This window comes from Setaria viridis, chromosome 3 (assembly GCF_005286985.2).
Source record: "Setaria viridis chromosome 3, Setaria_viridis_v4.0, whole genome shotgun sequence".
Taxonomy (NCBI): Eukaryota; Viridiplantae; Streptophyta; class Magnoliopsida; order Poales; family Poaceae; genus Setaria; species Setaria viridis.
The window spans coordinates 11,615,693-11,632,150 of record NC_048265.2 but is presented as its reverse complement, the minus strand read 5'-3'; the positions used below and the strand labels follow the sequence as shown (position 1 = coordinate 11,632,150).

General features: G+C 41.1%; 2 protein-coding genes across 9 annotated transcripts; one reads left to right on the top strand and one right to left on the bottom strand.

Annotated features, from left to right (window-relative positions):
* Positions 1-234: 234 nt before the first annotated feature.
* On the bottom strand, positions 235-5,199 carry LOC117848759 (chaperonin CPN60-like 2, mitochondrial). Its single transcript, XM_034730293.2, has 16 exons — positions 4,873-5,199; positions 4,572-4,731; positions 3,622-3,797; positions 3,302-3,397; positions 3,116-3,220; positions 2,554-2,640; positions 2,350-2,439; positions 2,022-2,102; positions 1,853-1,921; positions 1,714-1,791; positions 1,523-1,618; positions 1,348-1,447; positions 1,130-1,233; positions 945-1,050; positions 712-790; positions 235-626 (listed from the first exon to the last, which is right to left on the bottom strand). The coding sequence occupies exons 1-16, from the start codon at positions 5,077-5,079 to the stop codon at positions 521-523; spliced, it is 1,740 nt and encodes a 579-aa protein (XP_034586184.1). The 5' UTR covers positions 5,080-5,199; the 3' UTR covers positions 235-520.
* Positions 5,200-9,165: 3,966 nt separating this feature from the next.
* Positions 9,166-15,766, top strand: LOC117848422 (SWR1-complex protein 4). 8 transcript variants are annotated; one of them, XR_004638885.2, is made up of 17 exons: positions 9,166-9,400; positions 9,476-9,571; positions 10,216-10,281; positions 10,367-10,426; positions 10,527-10,583; positions 11,374-11,503; positions 12,050-12,117; positions 12,215-12,307; positions 12,384-12,431; positions 12,734-12,877; positions 13,811-13,921; positions 14,000-14,095; positions 14,328-14,399; positions 14,811-14,865; positions 14,970-15,004; positions 15,245-15,374; positions 15,475-15,766. XR_004638885.2 is itself a non-coding variant. In XM_034729829.2 (16 exons), exons 1-16 carry the CDS (start codon positions 9,287-9,289, stop codon positions 15,484-15,486), a joined length of 1,257 nt encoding a protein of 418 aa, XP_034585720.1. In that variant the 5' UTR covers positions 9,166-9,286; the 3' UTR covers positions 15,487-15,766. The 8 variants fall into 8 exon arrangements, 3 of the variants coding, with proteins under 3 accessions (XP_034585720.1, XP_072148791.1, XP_034585719.1); XR_004638884.2 differs by having other exon boundaries at positions 15,245-15,384; XR_004638882.2 differs by having other exon boundaries at positions 9,167-9,400; positions 15,468-15,766.
* Positions 15,767-16,458: the final 692 nt, after the last annotated feature.

Sequence of the window (16,458 nt, the reverse complement as noted above, 5' to 3'; positions counted from 1 at the left end):
GGATGAAATAAAACTCTAGCTCTCAATAGATACACGGAAAAAATTTCATCGCGTTGGTAACCATGTAAAGTAAGTTTCATCGAAATGAAACTCTTTTTTTTTCTCTTCGTAACTTGGATGCCATGTCAAGCATGCGGCACATTATTTATGGAGAATAAAACACTGTGAACTAAGGTCGACACAAGTGATAAGGCCGACATGAGAAATCGCTGAGACATGATCGAGAACAAGATGTGACGAAACAGCTGCCCACGTGAAAAATGTGCAGCAATATTCCCCTCCTTCGAACAGTACCAAGCTGCATATCACACATTTAGAGTCTACAAAATGAAAGGCTCTAAATTAGTTCAGGTCACAATGTCGCATCACCATTGGCCCTATACCAAAAAACACTTCTCAGCATCAGCTTTGAACCTCTTTTGAAATAAACTCTAGATGTATCCGCTAGGGAAACAAAGTTTGATCCCATGTGCTGTCTTTGGCCAAGAACATGTCAATCTTACATCACGAAGAGTCGTCCTCAAAAATCCATTCCACCCATTTGCGGCATGCGGCTGGCTATTCTGGCCTTCGTTGCTGGGAGCTCAGAAACAGCCGCTTCTGTGGTTGTCATCAGCAAGGAAACACTGCACAACAGCAATACAACTTCGTAAACGTTGTGATCGTTTTAGCTGTAAGAAGGAACATGGGCAATGATCTTGAAGATGTTACCTTGCAGCATCTTGAAGTGCAGTGCGAATCACCTTCACTGGATCGATGATTCCAGCCTTAATCATGTCTACATACTCCCCTGCAGTTGCCAAAATGCATGAATTAATTACTGATTTACTAAGGATATCATTATGCTGCCAGAAAAATTATGGCAACGTATGAAACAGAACATGGTATTGTTGGAGCCACTCAAATTTAGAATGAATTGTTCAAACACAGTTAACAGCACAAACCTCTTGATGCGTCATAGCCCAAACTAAGGTCATCTTGTTCACTTAGCTTCCCGATGACTATAGCCCCATCAATGCCAGCATTTGCCGCAATGGTCATCAAGGGAGCCTGCAGAAATTCCAGGAATCGTTTTAGGTTCAAGAGATAATAACCCAGTGCATGCAGTTACATAGTTAGTAGAAGTTACCTTCAAAGCATTCTTGATAATTTGAACTCCAATCTTTTCATCCTCATTCGCTGTGCTAATCTTGTCGAGCTCCTTCGTAGCATATAGAAGGGCAACTCCACCACCTGTGGAGAGACATGAAGCAAAGAATGTAGTGTAAGGTTAGGTTGAATAATAAGCAAGTTATGAAATAACAAGTGGAAAAATAAGATGCAAATTGCTTGAGAAAGTTCTGTAACCTGGCACAATGCCCTCCTCCACAGCAGCCTTTGCAGCATTTAGAGCATCTGTTACCCTATCTTTTTTCTCACCAACTTCAGCTTCACTAGCTCCACCAATCTGCAATTTAAGTGCATACTGAAGATGACTGGAAAAGGGAACACATCCACACCAGTTTCTGAAAATTCAACAAACCTTGAGGACAGCAACACCTCCAGATAACTTTGATAAACGCTCTTGGGCCTTTTCTTTGTCAAACATTGCAGTGCTTGTCTCAAAAGATTCTCTAAGCTGCAAAGACATCAGAACAATGTAACTCCAATTGAAAAAATTTCCTTCTAGTATTATCCAGGTCTTGAGATTCAATGAGACTCGAAATGTGAGACCTGTTGGCACCTCTCCTCTATCTGCTTTTTGTCACCTCCACCATCTAGGATGATAGTATCATCGAGAGATACAGTAACCTGTGAAGAAGAATGTCACGGTCTTGACCTCAGGCACCACAATTTATGAAAGCTGACAAACCTTTTTGGCAGTTCCAAGCATTTGTTGTTGGATTTTGCCAAGATCAAGACCTCGTTCCTCACTAACAACCTTGAAATCAAAATGATGAAGTAAAGTCAATTTGAGTCAAAGAAATGTAGTTCAAGTTAAGAAACTTTAGATTACTGGTTACTGGTCAATAATAGCTAACCTCTCCTCCAGTCATCACAGCCATATCATCCAGATTGTGCCTTCTGTTATCACCAAATCCAGGAGCTTTGACAGCACATACCTACATTGACACTGGTAATTAATTTAAGAATTTACATGAATAAGATTCACCACGATTACCATTTGACATAGTTCAATGACATGTGGAAGGGAAGAAGCACTACACATGAGGGTGCTCTTTGATTCAAAAAGAAAAATTAAGATAAAGAAAAGGACTTGCTTCCGTGCAAGGGTACAGATTGTCCAGTAGCTAATATAAGCACTTCTGGACAGTATATATCAGGCCCGGAGGAAATAATTAATATCACCTTGAGTCCAGCGCGATGCTTGTTCAGTACAAGCATAGACAGAGCTTCTCCTTCTACATCCTCAGCCACAATGAGAAGAGGCCTGCGATTCTGCATAGACCAATTACCAGTTTAACACTCATAGATGTCACCAATTTTACATAACGTATCACCAATTCTGCATAGCGTATCACCAAAAGCTGAGAAATAAATGAACAAAGATACCTTGATAGAAATTTCTAGTACTGGAAGGAGAGAATTCATGCTTGAGATTTTCTTGTCATGGATAAGAATCAGAGGGTTCTCCATCTCCTGCATAGGTATAAAATAGATAGGTGAAATTAATTATAATTTCAGACCATCCATACAGAATCTTCCTAAACATCGATATGCATCTCATCAATGTTTTTATCTGCTCTTGCCAAAACTTTAATAGGACAAAAGCTATCCCAGATACCCCACTTTTTAACAAACGAAATGTAATAGCCTATTAGTGATTACATAGAAGCTCCTGAGCACCAAAACTCCAAAAGGAGCAAACAAACTACAACCTTTGTATTCCTGTTAGTGTACGGTTTCCACCAGCATACATATCGCAATCACAAAATCAAAGCATGAACAGGAACTGAGGGCATGTTTGGTTCCCTTGCCAACTTCAGGGCCCAAGAAAAAAGTGGTGAGCAGAGGAAAAAAAGATGGCCAAGGGAACCAAAGATTCCCTGAAAGAAAAATACGTAAGATATCATTGTGCTGGTTTAATTGCTTAAACTAGGAAATGAAGACTTACACATTTCTGAGTCTTCTCATCAGTCACAAAGTAAGGAGATATGTATCCTCTGGAAAGCTTCATTCCCTGTACTGCCTCAAGCTCATTGTCCAATGTTTTGCCATCCTGCCAATTTCCAAGGGTAAGTTGCAGTACAGTAAAATGGCATACAGAAAGAGCCTACAAAAAGCTGCACTCAGTACTCACAACAATAGTAATGACTCCATCCTTTCCAACTTTTTCCATAGCCTTTGATATCAGATCTCCAATTTCCTTTTCACCATTGGCAGAAATAGTTGCTACCTGGTTTACAAGCGGAAAATGAAACTAAGCATGGTTAACAGAGCTCAAATTAAAATCAGGAAAGCCTACTAGTACAGAATCAAAATGATGATTGCTCATTGCTCACTACAGCAGATGCAAGTAACAACTTAGCAAAGGTACACAATAAGCTTCAATAAATGGCTCATAATGGAGTTGAAGGGAGCAGATAAATAAAGCTACCTCTGCAGACCAGAGAATCTCACCTGGTTTATTTCTTCTGGGGAATTAATCTTCCATGCTTTACTTTTGAGGTGAGAAGTGATGGAATTTATGGCCTTGTTTATACCGTTGCGCAAGTCCATAACATTGACACCAGCTGCGACGGCCTTGCATCCTTCCGTAAGAATTGCCTGTGTAAGTACAGTTGCACAAGTGGTACCTGTTTCCCCATCAATCAAATAAGAAACAAATGAGTGGTACTCAATACTTCATTCAGGCAAGTAGTCCCTATTCTTAATAAGATTGATATATCATCTTGATTTGGTTCAAAACTTCAGATTACATGGCAGCGATGTGTATTGCAACAAGACAGGGTAGAAAAATAGTAGGGCCCTCTCGTTTTATGCTTCCCAAAACAGGTACCAACAAAACCTATGTTAGAAACTACTAGTGATCCTTTCAAGACTGTTTAAGCTACCAATTTGCTCCATCAAAAAGTACGTATGTTCTCAACTTGAGAACCAACAGCCTCGAGCAAGAATTAAGGAAAGCCTCAACCACAATTTAACCTGGACCTGATTGGAACTAGGGAGTATGTAAAATACAGCAGTAGTTAGCATAGTGATTTTGGTGCGATTAAACGGTGCTAAAATGCAAAAAAGAATAGCAAGTCAGGAAGAAAATTTATAAGTCATGTTGTGGAAACGACAGCAACACTAAGAAACAACTGCTGTGCAATTCTAGTGTGAGCCCCTCAGGTACTGAACATAGTAATCCAACAAACAATTTAATGAATTGATCTGTGCCATCAGAATTTCCCTGTCCTGAAAGCACAAACGTTATGGAGAAAACATAGCATCAAGATTAATACTATTGTCGACATCAAAATCAGATGAGGGATAAGAGGGATGGATGCTATATTCAAGATAACAGGTAGTTCACTAATGGCGATGAAAGCTAAGCACAGTAATTTCGCCAAGCACTGGATCCATACCATCCCCTGCCGTCTTGTTAGTAGCTTCAGCAACTTGCTTCACCAGGTTCGCCCCAACATTCTTCGCACTGTCCTCGAACTCCACGCTCTTCGCAACAGTGACCCCATCCTTCGTGATTTTAGGACCTTTATAGGACCCCTCGATAATCACGGTGCGCCCCTGCAGCACAAGCGAGCATGAAGCATCCCGCTCAATCGAGTGCCAAAGCCCAGCGGTTCCCCTGGATCCGCGCCGGTCGCCGCTGCATCACTCCCCCGACCAACACCCGGCTGCTGGGAGGCAAAGCAAGGTAGCACAAACCTTGGGCCCCATGGTCACTTTGACGGCGTCGGCGAGGTCATTGACGCCCTGCAGCATGGCGGCGCGGGCGCCGACGCCGAAGGCCACCTCCTTCGCTGCATACCCCCGCGCCCACAGCCGCTGCGGCTCCCCGCCGCCGCCCCGCGCGAGGTGCTTCCGCAGCGCCGAGGAGGACCTGGAAATGGCCGAAGTCGCCGCCCGGTACATGGTCGCGCTCGTGTATGTGCGCGGCGGCTCGTGAGCGGATTCGAGTTGCTCCTCCGGGCGCGGGGGGGTTTAGAGGAACAGGGGTTTGGGTTCCGGAAGCTTCGGCTCCTCCGCGAGATCCACAGCAGGCGTCGTGGGAGACAGGAAGGAGAGGAAGCCCGCATCGTCCGTGATATTGGCCATCGGATCCAGATCGTACGGCTGCGCTCTCGGTTGCCGGACGTAAACCTGTAATTGTGAGGCTGCTGGGCTGGCTTCAATATTTGCAAGCCAAAATCAAAGCATAAAAAATTTGGCTAGCAATTGATTCATTGTCATACAAATTGGCACACCTTGTTTCCATGGCATGTCACTAGAAGCTTCTTAAGAGGAATAAGTATTGGTTGGCATGTTTTGGCACTAAATCCTGGTTGGTTAGCTTCCAAAGTATGCCCAGCCAAAACTAGGGCAAGCCAATAAATTTTGGCACTCATTTGGTTGGCATCCCAATCAAGACCTATTCTTTTTGCCCAGATTTTGGTATGGCAAATTTTGAGCACTAACCAGTCAAGCTCTAAACCAAGCAAGTACTTCAATTTCTTACCCCAATATTGGCATGCCCTAATTTTAGCTTGCCATGATTTTGGTTCGGCAACAATCGGAATCCAACCAATCATGCCCTCTATCCAATCATCTTGGACGGCGGTCAATGGGTCAAAGCCTCAAAACACATGGAACTGTCAAAAGTCTCGATTGTGATATTCCTACCACTTGACGATCCCATCTGAGTCTATCTGATTGTGATGCTATGACATTCAATTTTACCAAATCCTTTTCTAGTCCGTTGCAGCGCTTGTACTTGGATCTCTCAAGGCATTTTCTCTACCCTTTTACCCGTGAGCGTCATTCAATTTTACCGAGATCTCTAATCCTATTGTTAATTGAAAGAAGTTAAAAAATATAATGAACCACTCGTAGAAAATATGAGAGACATTCAAAAAATACCAAAGATTAACATGAATAGTATAATCACAAGGCTATTTAATGGAAGGAACAAAGCTAAAATTACTATATTTTTCGAGGAAGGAGAGAGTTATATCGATTGCTCAGGAAATCAATTACTCAACACATTAGGAATTTGCGTATGCCACACCGTGAGTGTGTTGGATGTTTCGCCAATTGCGTGAATTCATAAGCGATCACATTCTGCTCTCTCCCTTGCAGCTTGGAAACCTACCTCTAGGAGTGACCTAGATACATGCTTTAGCTCATTAATAACAAAATTACTACATATCGATATCGTGTATAGTAAGATTAAGAGTGCTACCGTGACACAGGATAAAGGATATCCAGAAGAAATCAAAGAGAGATAAGCTTGGGCTCAAAAGAAAAAAGGGAAGAGACATGAGCTTTGATGTTGTGCCATGCATCTGCACCTACTTACTTGATTCGTTTATGTGGAATATGCATCATAGTGTTAGGTATTTCGCCATGTGTGGTGGGGAAGTATGACAGGTGAAGAAACTTGGGTAAACATGATGCCACGCTTGGTATAGCTCCCATTAGGTAGAGTAGTATTTTTGGCAATTCGCATCTTCCCAGTCTTCTCCGAGTACTCATTATATATTTTCAGTACAACAGTATGCTAGAAATCCTATAATATTTTTGTACTTGTGACCTCAATCATACAACAGAGCTCATTGCAATCTTCAAGTCTCAAACCTTCCCTGCAAAGCACCATAAGACGGGCGTTTGGTTCCCTTTGCTTATTTTTAGCACGTGTCACATCGAATGTTTAGATACTAATTAGGAGTATTAAACGTAGACTATTTAGAAAACCCATTACATAAGTGGAGGCTAAACGGCGAGACGAATCTATTAAGCCTAATTAAGCCTAATTAATCCATCATTAGCAAATGTTTACTGTAGCAACACATTGTCAAATCATGGACTAATTAGGCTTAATAGATTCGTCTCGTCATTTAGCCTCCACTTATGTAATGGGTTTTGTAAATAGTTTATGTTTAATACTCCTAATTAGTATCTAAACATTCGATGTGACGGGTGCTAAAAATAAGTCAATACTCCTAATTAGTATCTAAATATTCGATGTGACGGGTGCTAAAAATAAATCAGAGGAACCAAACCAAACCTTTGCATACGTCAAACGAATCAGGAGTGGGGGCTCGTGTCCCCTGCCTCTTGGATCTCCATGACAATACGAGGAAAGAAGTAAAGAAGGGAGAACAAGGAAGTGGGGGTGGTGGCTCCAGCTGAAAAGATTTTTAATTTATTAGATAATTAGATATCATTCACTACTACATAATTAATGCGATTATTCCAGGTAAAATGAGGTTCTAAGAAAATATAGCATTATAATACAAATAATATATAACAATATACTTAGATGCCTAGTTTTATCCATCGTAGAATTATTTTATATATGCAAGTTAAATAGAATACAATATCACCTCACATGTGTAGTAACATATACACTTAATACAAATTTCTTCTACATAAGAAGAGCAATCACAATTTTCAAGCTTCCTACAAATAAAAGGATGATCTCTTAATAAAGGGTGATCTTTGACTGTAGTTCTCGTAACATTTTTTTTGCAAAGAGTTCCTCAGAACACATATATAAATTGTTTCGACAATTCGACACAAGATGATATGGATAAAAATTGGCATGCTATCTTTAATGACACCTTTGTTTTTTATTAAACTGCAAAGTTTTTTTTATATAAAGAGCGCTCTTGCCACGCAAAGAAAGAAGGATATAAAGCGGGTGTTTGGGAGCGGGTGCTAAACTTTAGCCCTCCTATTTTAGCCAGATTTTAGCCGCTTCCTCCCAAACATCAGGACTAAAACAGGGGGGCTAAAGTTTAGCCCTCCAAATCCATTAGCCCCTCCGAGGAGTGCTAAAATGGACTAAAGGGCTAAAAGTGGTCCCCCTTATCCAACCCTGCCCCTCCCGCACCCCTCTCTCTCCTCCGCGTCTGCTGCCCCTGCTGCTGCCCGCCGCCCTTCGCCAGCCTCCCGCTGCGCCCGCCTCCACCGAGGAGCGCCGCACCTCCTTCGCTTTGCCGGCGCCTCTCTCTACCGCCAGCCCCACCACCTCCGCCTCACCTCGTCGGTCTCGCTATCTCCGCTGTCTCCGCTCGGCCCCGCCGTCTCCGCCATCTCCGCTCGGCCCCGCCACCTCCACCTCGCCGTCTCCGCCTCGCCTTGACGGTCTCGCCACCTCTGCCTCGCCGGGGCCTCCTCAAGCGGAACCGCAAGCAGGCGCAGGCGCCTCGTGTCGCGACACCCAATCTAGAGTTGCAGGCCAACTGCGGCAAGGTCGGGGTCTTCGACACTGTCGAGAAGCGCTCCCAGGAGTGCCATCGCGCGCTGTGGCAGCTGGTGTCTAGTGCCTAGGTCCAGCGACTGGATGAGGCCTAGGTGGTAAGTGGTGAAGGGGAATCTCACTGAATCATTGTCCTCCGCTTCGATTTGAGTCGCCGTCGAATCTCAGAGGGGGAAGCATGGTCGGTGTCGAATCGGGGGCTGGACGTAGGGAGAGGAGGAGGAGCGGTGGGAGGTGGAGCTGTGGCCGGCTGACGTTTTGGGAGAGAAAGAAGAGAGAGGAGGAAGGAAGAAAGGAAGCAGAGGTATAATTGTCTTTTGTCAACCAAAGTGCTAAAGTTTAACCTCCCACCCAAACACCTCAACAGGCTAAAGTTTAGCACTCCATTTGAGAGGGCTAAATTTTTAATTTAGCCCGTTCCTCACAAACAGGACCAAAGAATGGCGAGAGTCATCGACCTTGAAAAGCATAGAATGATTTTATGTTTCTTTGCCATTAAAAGAAAGCTATGTATAGCATGTTGACATCTCATTAGTAAGCATCGACCAATCATATCATCTCCAATTCTCCATCCTTAAATTATCTACATCAACATCTAGTTAAGTGATCTTCATCATACCCTATGGAACATTTTGCATTTCGCGTACATACCAATTGGCATGAAAACTATTCAAGCATTGGAGCTAACGGGTTAATTGGAAAGCAGTTTCGGGTTTGGAGTTTGCGCCCGCGATTTGAACCGTTAATCCTTGGTTTGCTTTCTCCGTCCGGCCTCGCGAACTCGAAACACCTCGGCCTCCCATCCCATGTCGCAGTAGGGGTGACCAAAACCCTAACCCTAACTTCCTCCACCGACGCCCTGCTCGTGAGGCCGTAAACATGGACGCGAAGGACATCCTCGGGCTCCCGAAGACCCCCTTCTCGTCCTCCCTGGAGAAGAAGTCGCGGCCGCCCAAGGAGCCGCAGCGCAAGCCCGATGGCGTCTCGCGCGAGGTACCGCTTTTCTCCACCCTCCGCTTCGTAGTCGCTGCTGCGTGCCTGCTGCACTGACGACTCTCGGTGATCTAGGTCTATGCGCTCACAGGAGGGGTAGGAATGGCCCCGCTCATGCCGACCATCGAAGCATCGCACTTGAAGAGGCGACCTGCTGCGGAGAAGGAGAAGTTGAGCTAACACAATTCTTCTCATGCCTGTTGGAAATTGTAAATTGAGTAACTTCTGAACTGTGCTGAGCGTTTAGCTATTCTAAAACTACACACATTTCGAAAATTGGCATGAAGAGCACATTGCTTATGTGATTGAACTTAGGAAATTGAAATGCTGAACAGCTCACGTACGGATACTGTTTGAATTGCTGATAGAACTAGCTTTACTTTAGCAGATTAAATTTCCTCATGTGCATAGCATCAAACGAATACTATTTGCGTGTAAGAAAAAGAGAGAGTACTGTTTGTCATGTTGTTTTGTGCTGTGAACTAAATATTTTAGCACATGTTAATATGTAATCTGTTTTTTCTTTGAATGAAGCGTTGACTACAACTGAATGTCATAGCTTGTAATCAGCAAGAACTGCAGTTAGAGTTGAGCTTGCCTATTCATTCACGGTGTGTTTGGTGAAGATTTTTTCATTAGTTTTACCACATACTTGTGAAATGTTACATTTGTTACCCCCTAGCAAAGTAGTTCAATTTGCAGTGGATCTCTCATAGAATGCAGAAGATGAGTAGTCTTATCTGTTTCTTTGACACTACTGGAGCTAGGGTACTGTTGTAGGTGATCTGACGAGGCCATTTTAACATCCTATGCAGGTAGCATGGCAGTGGTTACCTTTCACGTCCTCTGCACGAAGTGACAACCTTCAACTCTATCACTGGGTCTGCATCTCATGCTCTACTAATATATTATAGATTGAAAAATAACACGAAAAATAGCTGTACTTCAATCAATTTGATTTTTCAGGTTAGAGTTGTTAATGGTGTCCCACCAACTGGTGACTATCAGTTTGCAAAATACAACAAGGTAACACCCATATGATGTTAGGTACACCATTGAGCAACAAACCATCCCTTTTCAAGCTCTGGGGCTTATTCTATTTTTTATTTATCCTTTCTTTTTGCAGAAAGTGGATGTTCTTAAATACACGGATGAGGAGTACGAGAAGTATTTAATTGATCCTGTAGGTACTAGTTACTACAAAAGTTTGGAAATTTAGCATCCAATTTGTTTCTGTGAGACTGTGATTCTTTACCTTTTTCTTGTGCTATCCAGAGTTAAAATCCAGGAAAGTGCCAATCTAGCCTTTTGCAAATGTTAATGTTATGTGTTCCGGAGCTACAGTATACTAGCACTGAATTATTGTAGCCCTCTTTCCCATATCAACAACTTTTACATACTGATATTCTAAATTTTATGTTTGATATAACCATAATGCTGATTTTACCAAGCTACTACATTTGTCTTTGTTAGCACATTATGCTATTTGTTAACTTGTATTTCATATTTAGCAGTGGCCCTACCCGTGTTGATCTTGTAGGGGTAACACCTCCTCCTTGTGAAAATCTCTTAGGGTATTTGAATTCGTAAATAAATGTTTTCATATTCTGATTTTGGAACATCATGGCCATGTATTTAAACATGCATACCATTTAATACCAAAACTTAAAAACAGAAAAGAAGTTTTGCAGTGGTAGAACCTCTTTGCTGAAGGCCTCTCGGTTTAACCATTAACGAATTTTTGAAATTTCAGACATATTTTCACCTTGCTGTATATGTTATTGTTCAGCAATTTGTCTACTTAAAAAAAGAATTTCTAGAATAGATCTAACGGACTGAATGTCTGATTTGGGTCAGTGGTCATTTTGGATGTTAATAAACCTATTGAGTTTTAGAGTGTTGAATTTTCAGAATGCTGTTCTGTTCTGCTCGTTCTGAAGTTCTAAAATATGCATTTGGTGTGCTTATTTCAGGCTTGGAGCAGGGAGGAAACTGATCAGCTATTTGAATTATGTGAACGGTTTGACCTTCGTTTCATAGTAATAGCAGATAGGTTTCCAACTACTCGCAGTGTGGAAGATCTGAAGAGCCGTTATTATTCTGGTAATTTAATCTTGATGTCTCAGTAGTCAGATGCAATCTGCTCTGTGAAATATTCCCATTTTTAGCCTTCTATGTTTATATACACATTAGACCGAAGGCTTTTGTCCTGATTTATGTTGAAAGCAATTATATATGCATTTATGTGCTCAGGAGCCAACATTGGTGATGTAGTTTTCGTTATTCTATCTGTCATTCAATGTACAAGTAATTAGTCATTGGTGTACTCATGTTCAGTAACTTTTTAATCACGTGAGGAAGATTTTTGCACACCATCTTGTATCATTTATCTTCTAAACCACCCTCTTATAACTTCTTTTTTTCCTTCTGTTAAATTGATGACCAAAATTTATAAGCATGCCACTGCATTTGTTCTGTTCCACACTTGATAGTACATACTTTTCTTTGTATTATTTAATGCTACCAGATGTTTGGTGGCCTCATGGCTTATTATTCACCTATTAAATCAATTGCTATGATAAGCATATGTGCAGATTCTAGTTGTATTTCACCCCTTCATTTACCTTTGTAGTCATTTCTTTTTTGCAGTTTCTCGGTCTCTTCTAATTCATAGGTCTCGGTCATTTGATGATGTTTCTGGGAATCCCCTTGTGAAGGTAGTGCTTAATTTCTTCCCCACCTAAAATTAACTACCTCATTGTTGTGATAAATTTGTTCTGTACTGACATATATGTTTATTGCATTTGTTCTCAGGATAGCTATGATGCTGCTCATGAGACTGAGAGGAAGCGCGCATTATCAGCACTTCTCTCCCAAACTAAACAGCAAGAACGAAAGGATGCTGAGGTGAGAAAGTGGTCGACTTTTGCAGTCTATCATTTGCCATTGTTGTGTATCTGACTGCCATGTGTTACTTTTTCAGACTTTGGCAGAAGCAAAACGCATTATGGAATCTCGTGCTGCTAGCAAAGTGAGTGATCAATGCATGCAATTCTATATGTCCTATAAAAAAAGTAATCTTAAACAATAAGCTTCTAATGGTAATCCATATGGTATTTTTGGGACAAAAGTATTTCCATTTGTTTTTGTGAAGCAACTAAATGGCAGATCATCAAGATTTTCATTGGTTGTTCAATTAAATAGCACTTTTACCATTTGAGCATTTCAGGTTTATGCCGATGTGCAGGCACAATACTTTTATTTCAATCATTGTTAATTTCAAGAGATAAATGGGGCTCTCTGCTTGATACCTAACTGTTTTCTACTTTGTAGAATGTGGATGAAGCTGGAATGCCTTCGAGCTCTGATAATGCTATGGTTCCTGTTGATGGTGTATCTCCCTTGAGCAGCACTCATCCACCGTTAACACATCCAAATACAGCTGCGAACAGCTCCATACCTAATTCACTACGAACAGTAATTCTGGAACTATTTCAGATTAAGTCTTACAGTTGATTAGTTGACATTTCATTTTGTTGTGCTCCTCTAAGTGACACCACTCCTAAATTCAGCTCATCATAGTTGATGCATCTGTGTGACCACCATTCAGTAACTTCTGAAGGATAATAGATCAGCATACATTCCGGATTCAGTTTATGCATTTTCAATGTTAGTTCCTGCATTCTAGATCTGAGGTATCACCTTGATTTTTTATGATAGTATTCTCTCAGGACACTTAAGGTAGTGAGGTTGCATGAATATTTTATCCCATCAAAACAGTGAATTCGGACAAATGCCATGTGTGGGGGCTCAGATATCAACCTCACAACCAGTGGCATTTTGAAAATGCATACTTCACAGTTACACTGGCATTTTTGAAATTGCCTACTTCACAGTGGCATTTATTCATGTTTCCGTTAAAAGTTCTGCTGTCGTGTTGAAAGGCACGTATTAGATATATTTTAACCTGCCATATTTGTAAATTCGTTTTTCCCGCATTCCATGGCTCTATGGCACAGCATGCTCATGATAATCAGGTAGAAAAAGAATGCATTTGCATGCTAGAACTGTATTATTGTTCTAGTAGTGTTGAGCAGTGCAGTTCTTAACCATTCCACTTGCATTCTCATGGACTTAGCGGTCTATGTTTCCTTTCAAATGTGAAATATTACATAAATATATCCTATTTATCTTTTAAAATGAATATAATAGTGAGTTTCATCCATTCTGTTGAAGATGGCTGCTCTTAGTGTTACACACAGCAGAAACAGACCTAGTATAAATATGCCACTAGTGACCACTGGTCATATGATTGTATTAACTGCAGTGTCTAATGAACCATACAAAGATTGATACATCTATTTTTATAATTTTTTTAGATGCATTTGACTTGTATGCTTTCATTTTCAGCTTCGAGTGTATTTGAGAACCCATGCGCTTGACCAAATGGTCCAAGCAGCAAGTGCTTCAGCTGGACTTAGAGTTATCAAAAGGGTTGATCAGACACTACAAGATCTAGGGGTTTGTCCTATACTTTATGCACACCTGATTAAGTCGTGTATAACATAAATGTATTTGAGCAACCGTCTTTTTTTGTAGGTGAATTTGAAGCCAAAAGTTCCAACAAAAGCAGTTTGTGTAGAACATCTTGAATTGCGAAATGAGATACTCACATTGCTTAACTTACAGAAGCAGGTACTTATTTTTAAGGCTGTTAGGTTATTTAGTAATTAGCAATTTGCATCTGCTTTTAATCTATTTTGGTTGCAAAATTGTTGACTCTCAATTTATGATTGTTCTTCTGGAAGGGCCTGTTGAATTACACAATAAAAAAGAGAAGAAAACTGAATCGCCTGTTAAAAATATTTATTTGTGTTAAGAACGTTCCCTTTAGCTAACAGTTCTCTTTTGTATTTTATGTTAATAGCTGCAAAATAAAGAGGCAGAAGTTTCAGCTAACCGAGAAAGTTCCTTCACGGAGGCACCAAGCACACCTAAGGTAACATATGAATCACCCACTTTTTTCCTCTTTTTTTGGGTGGCGATCTGTGGCGATAATGTGAAGTCATAAACCACGGGGATTATGTATGTTGGAATGCAAATAGGCTTCCTCTTGCTGCAATCTGTTGCAGAGTTAAATGGCTGTAACTAGTTCCTTAATAGAAGCTATGATATGAAGAGCTTAGTGAAGTCTTAACAGGAGCGTGCGAAATGTTGATAACGTATACTAACTCATGGCACTTCAAATTCAAATATCCGGTGCAACCATCTAAAAAAGAAGGAAAGAATGTCTAGTGCAAAGTGAATCCCCCCACCCCCGCTGTAATAGTTACGTTCGATAGCTAGTGCCCTATCAAGTATCAATGTCTTTTTTGCTTTCTACTTAGCAATTATTTGTATTTATCTGCAGCGTTCTAATAGAGATATTGATCGGACCTTCATCCCTGATACAGTTGGGTTTTCAGGTAGTTAAAAAGCAGACACTTTGGTTTTACTTTGCTCTTCTTCAATATGAGAGCTTGTGCTTCTTTATTAATATTTCCCATGATCCTGCTTCATGTGACCTCAGGTGAAAGAGCAGGCAAACGGGATCACAAGCGGAAGGTTTGTTGTTTCTTTCCTTTATTACTGCTATTGAATTTTGCTTTGTTTTTTTGGTATATGCATGTCTTTAATTGATGCATCCTTACTGTTTCTACAACTTCTACTTTTAGATTACAGACGAATAGGCGATTTAGTGAAAAATCTAGTATCATCTGCTACATATGACCGTATAAGTTTGATTCATCTTATATCCATCTCAAAATATATTTTGTTTAATTCAAAAAAAAAATATTTTACCAGACCACTGGAAGATTTATAGACGCGCCTCCGTCGCCAACCCAGTCCAAGAGGCCTAGGAAGTTGAAGGGATCTGACTGATAATGCTGTTCAATTAGCGCGGGCAGAAACATTTCTTTAGTCAAACAACCCAGTAATGACATGTAAACTCAGTTTTTTCTGTGTTATTTAATTCCCATTGCAGCGCTGAAGATTGAATTTTGCAATATTTTTGAATCATGCATAGCTTTCAGGCTTACATCTAGAGATGAACTAGAACAAAACAGCGCAGTTCCTGCTTTGGTGGAAGTCAGTTCCGATGGTCCATCTTGCAGGAATCTGATTTCGTGGCTTCAAGATAGATGTGCTTGCCCTGTCTCTAATGCGCATCATCTGGGCGGACCTGGAACCCTATCATGGTCGTTGTGATGTTCGGTTCGGTTTTGTATTTGTAATGTATGCCATGTATGTAGAGGTAACTGAGATCAAAATCATACATGTTCAACTGATTTCTGAGTTGATCTTGGCATCGGTGCTGTTAGCGTATGTTGCTCTAGTTTGGCAAGACTCTCATATATGGGGCCCATAAACCTGTCATTTCGTTTTTTGCTCCTGCTCAATAAACAGCAGCCATCGGTTAGACGCTGAAGCTGATGTTAACCTCGACGTCCACCGCATCCCCTGTCTCTGTCGTTTGATCCTTCGCAATCACATGCCTGGCTGCAAGCCGCCAGCTCCTGGATTATGATTTGAAGTCTTGCTAGCAACGAGCGTGTCTGCTTTAGTTTGGACGAAATGACAATAATTTCATGAAATCTAACTTGTTCATAGTAGAGGAAATATGCCACCAGCTTCATATATGCTACTGAACTGCCCACTGCTAGACGACTTTATACGGACAAAATCACATTCAGACACGGAGACGCCTAACAAGCTCCCAACAAGCCTAGAATACTTCATATGCAGGCAATCAGTGTCGCCTGTGGGAACCTGAGGAACTACAGAAAAAAATGGTCAAGAAAGAACTAAACCTTGGATACTGATATATGCCACGAGTATCTTGATGTAAGAATTTTTTTCTTGTTTTCCCTCTAATTGAAAATGCATGCACCTACGTCCTAAAAAAAAATATTGATATGTTATTGTGCCATAGAGACAATATTGCACGGTTCTACAGTCAACACACTATAAACTCCCGAAATATTCTGTTGGCAAAGCAGATCCATATACATGTTATT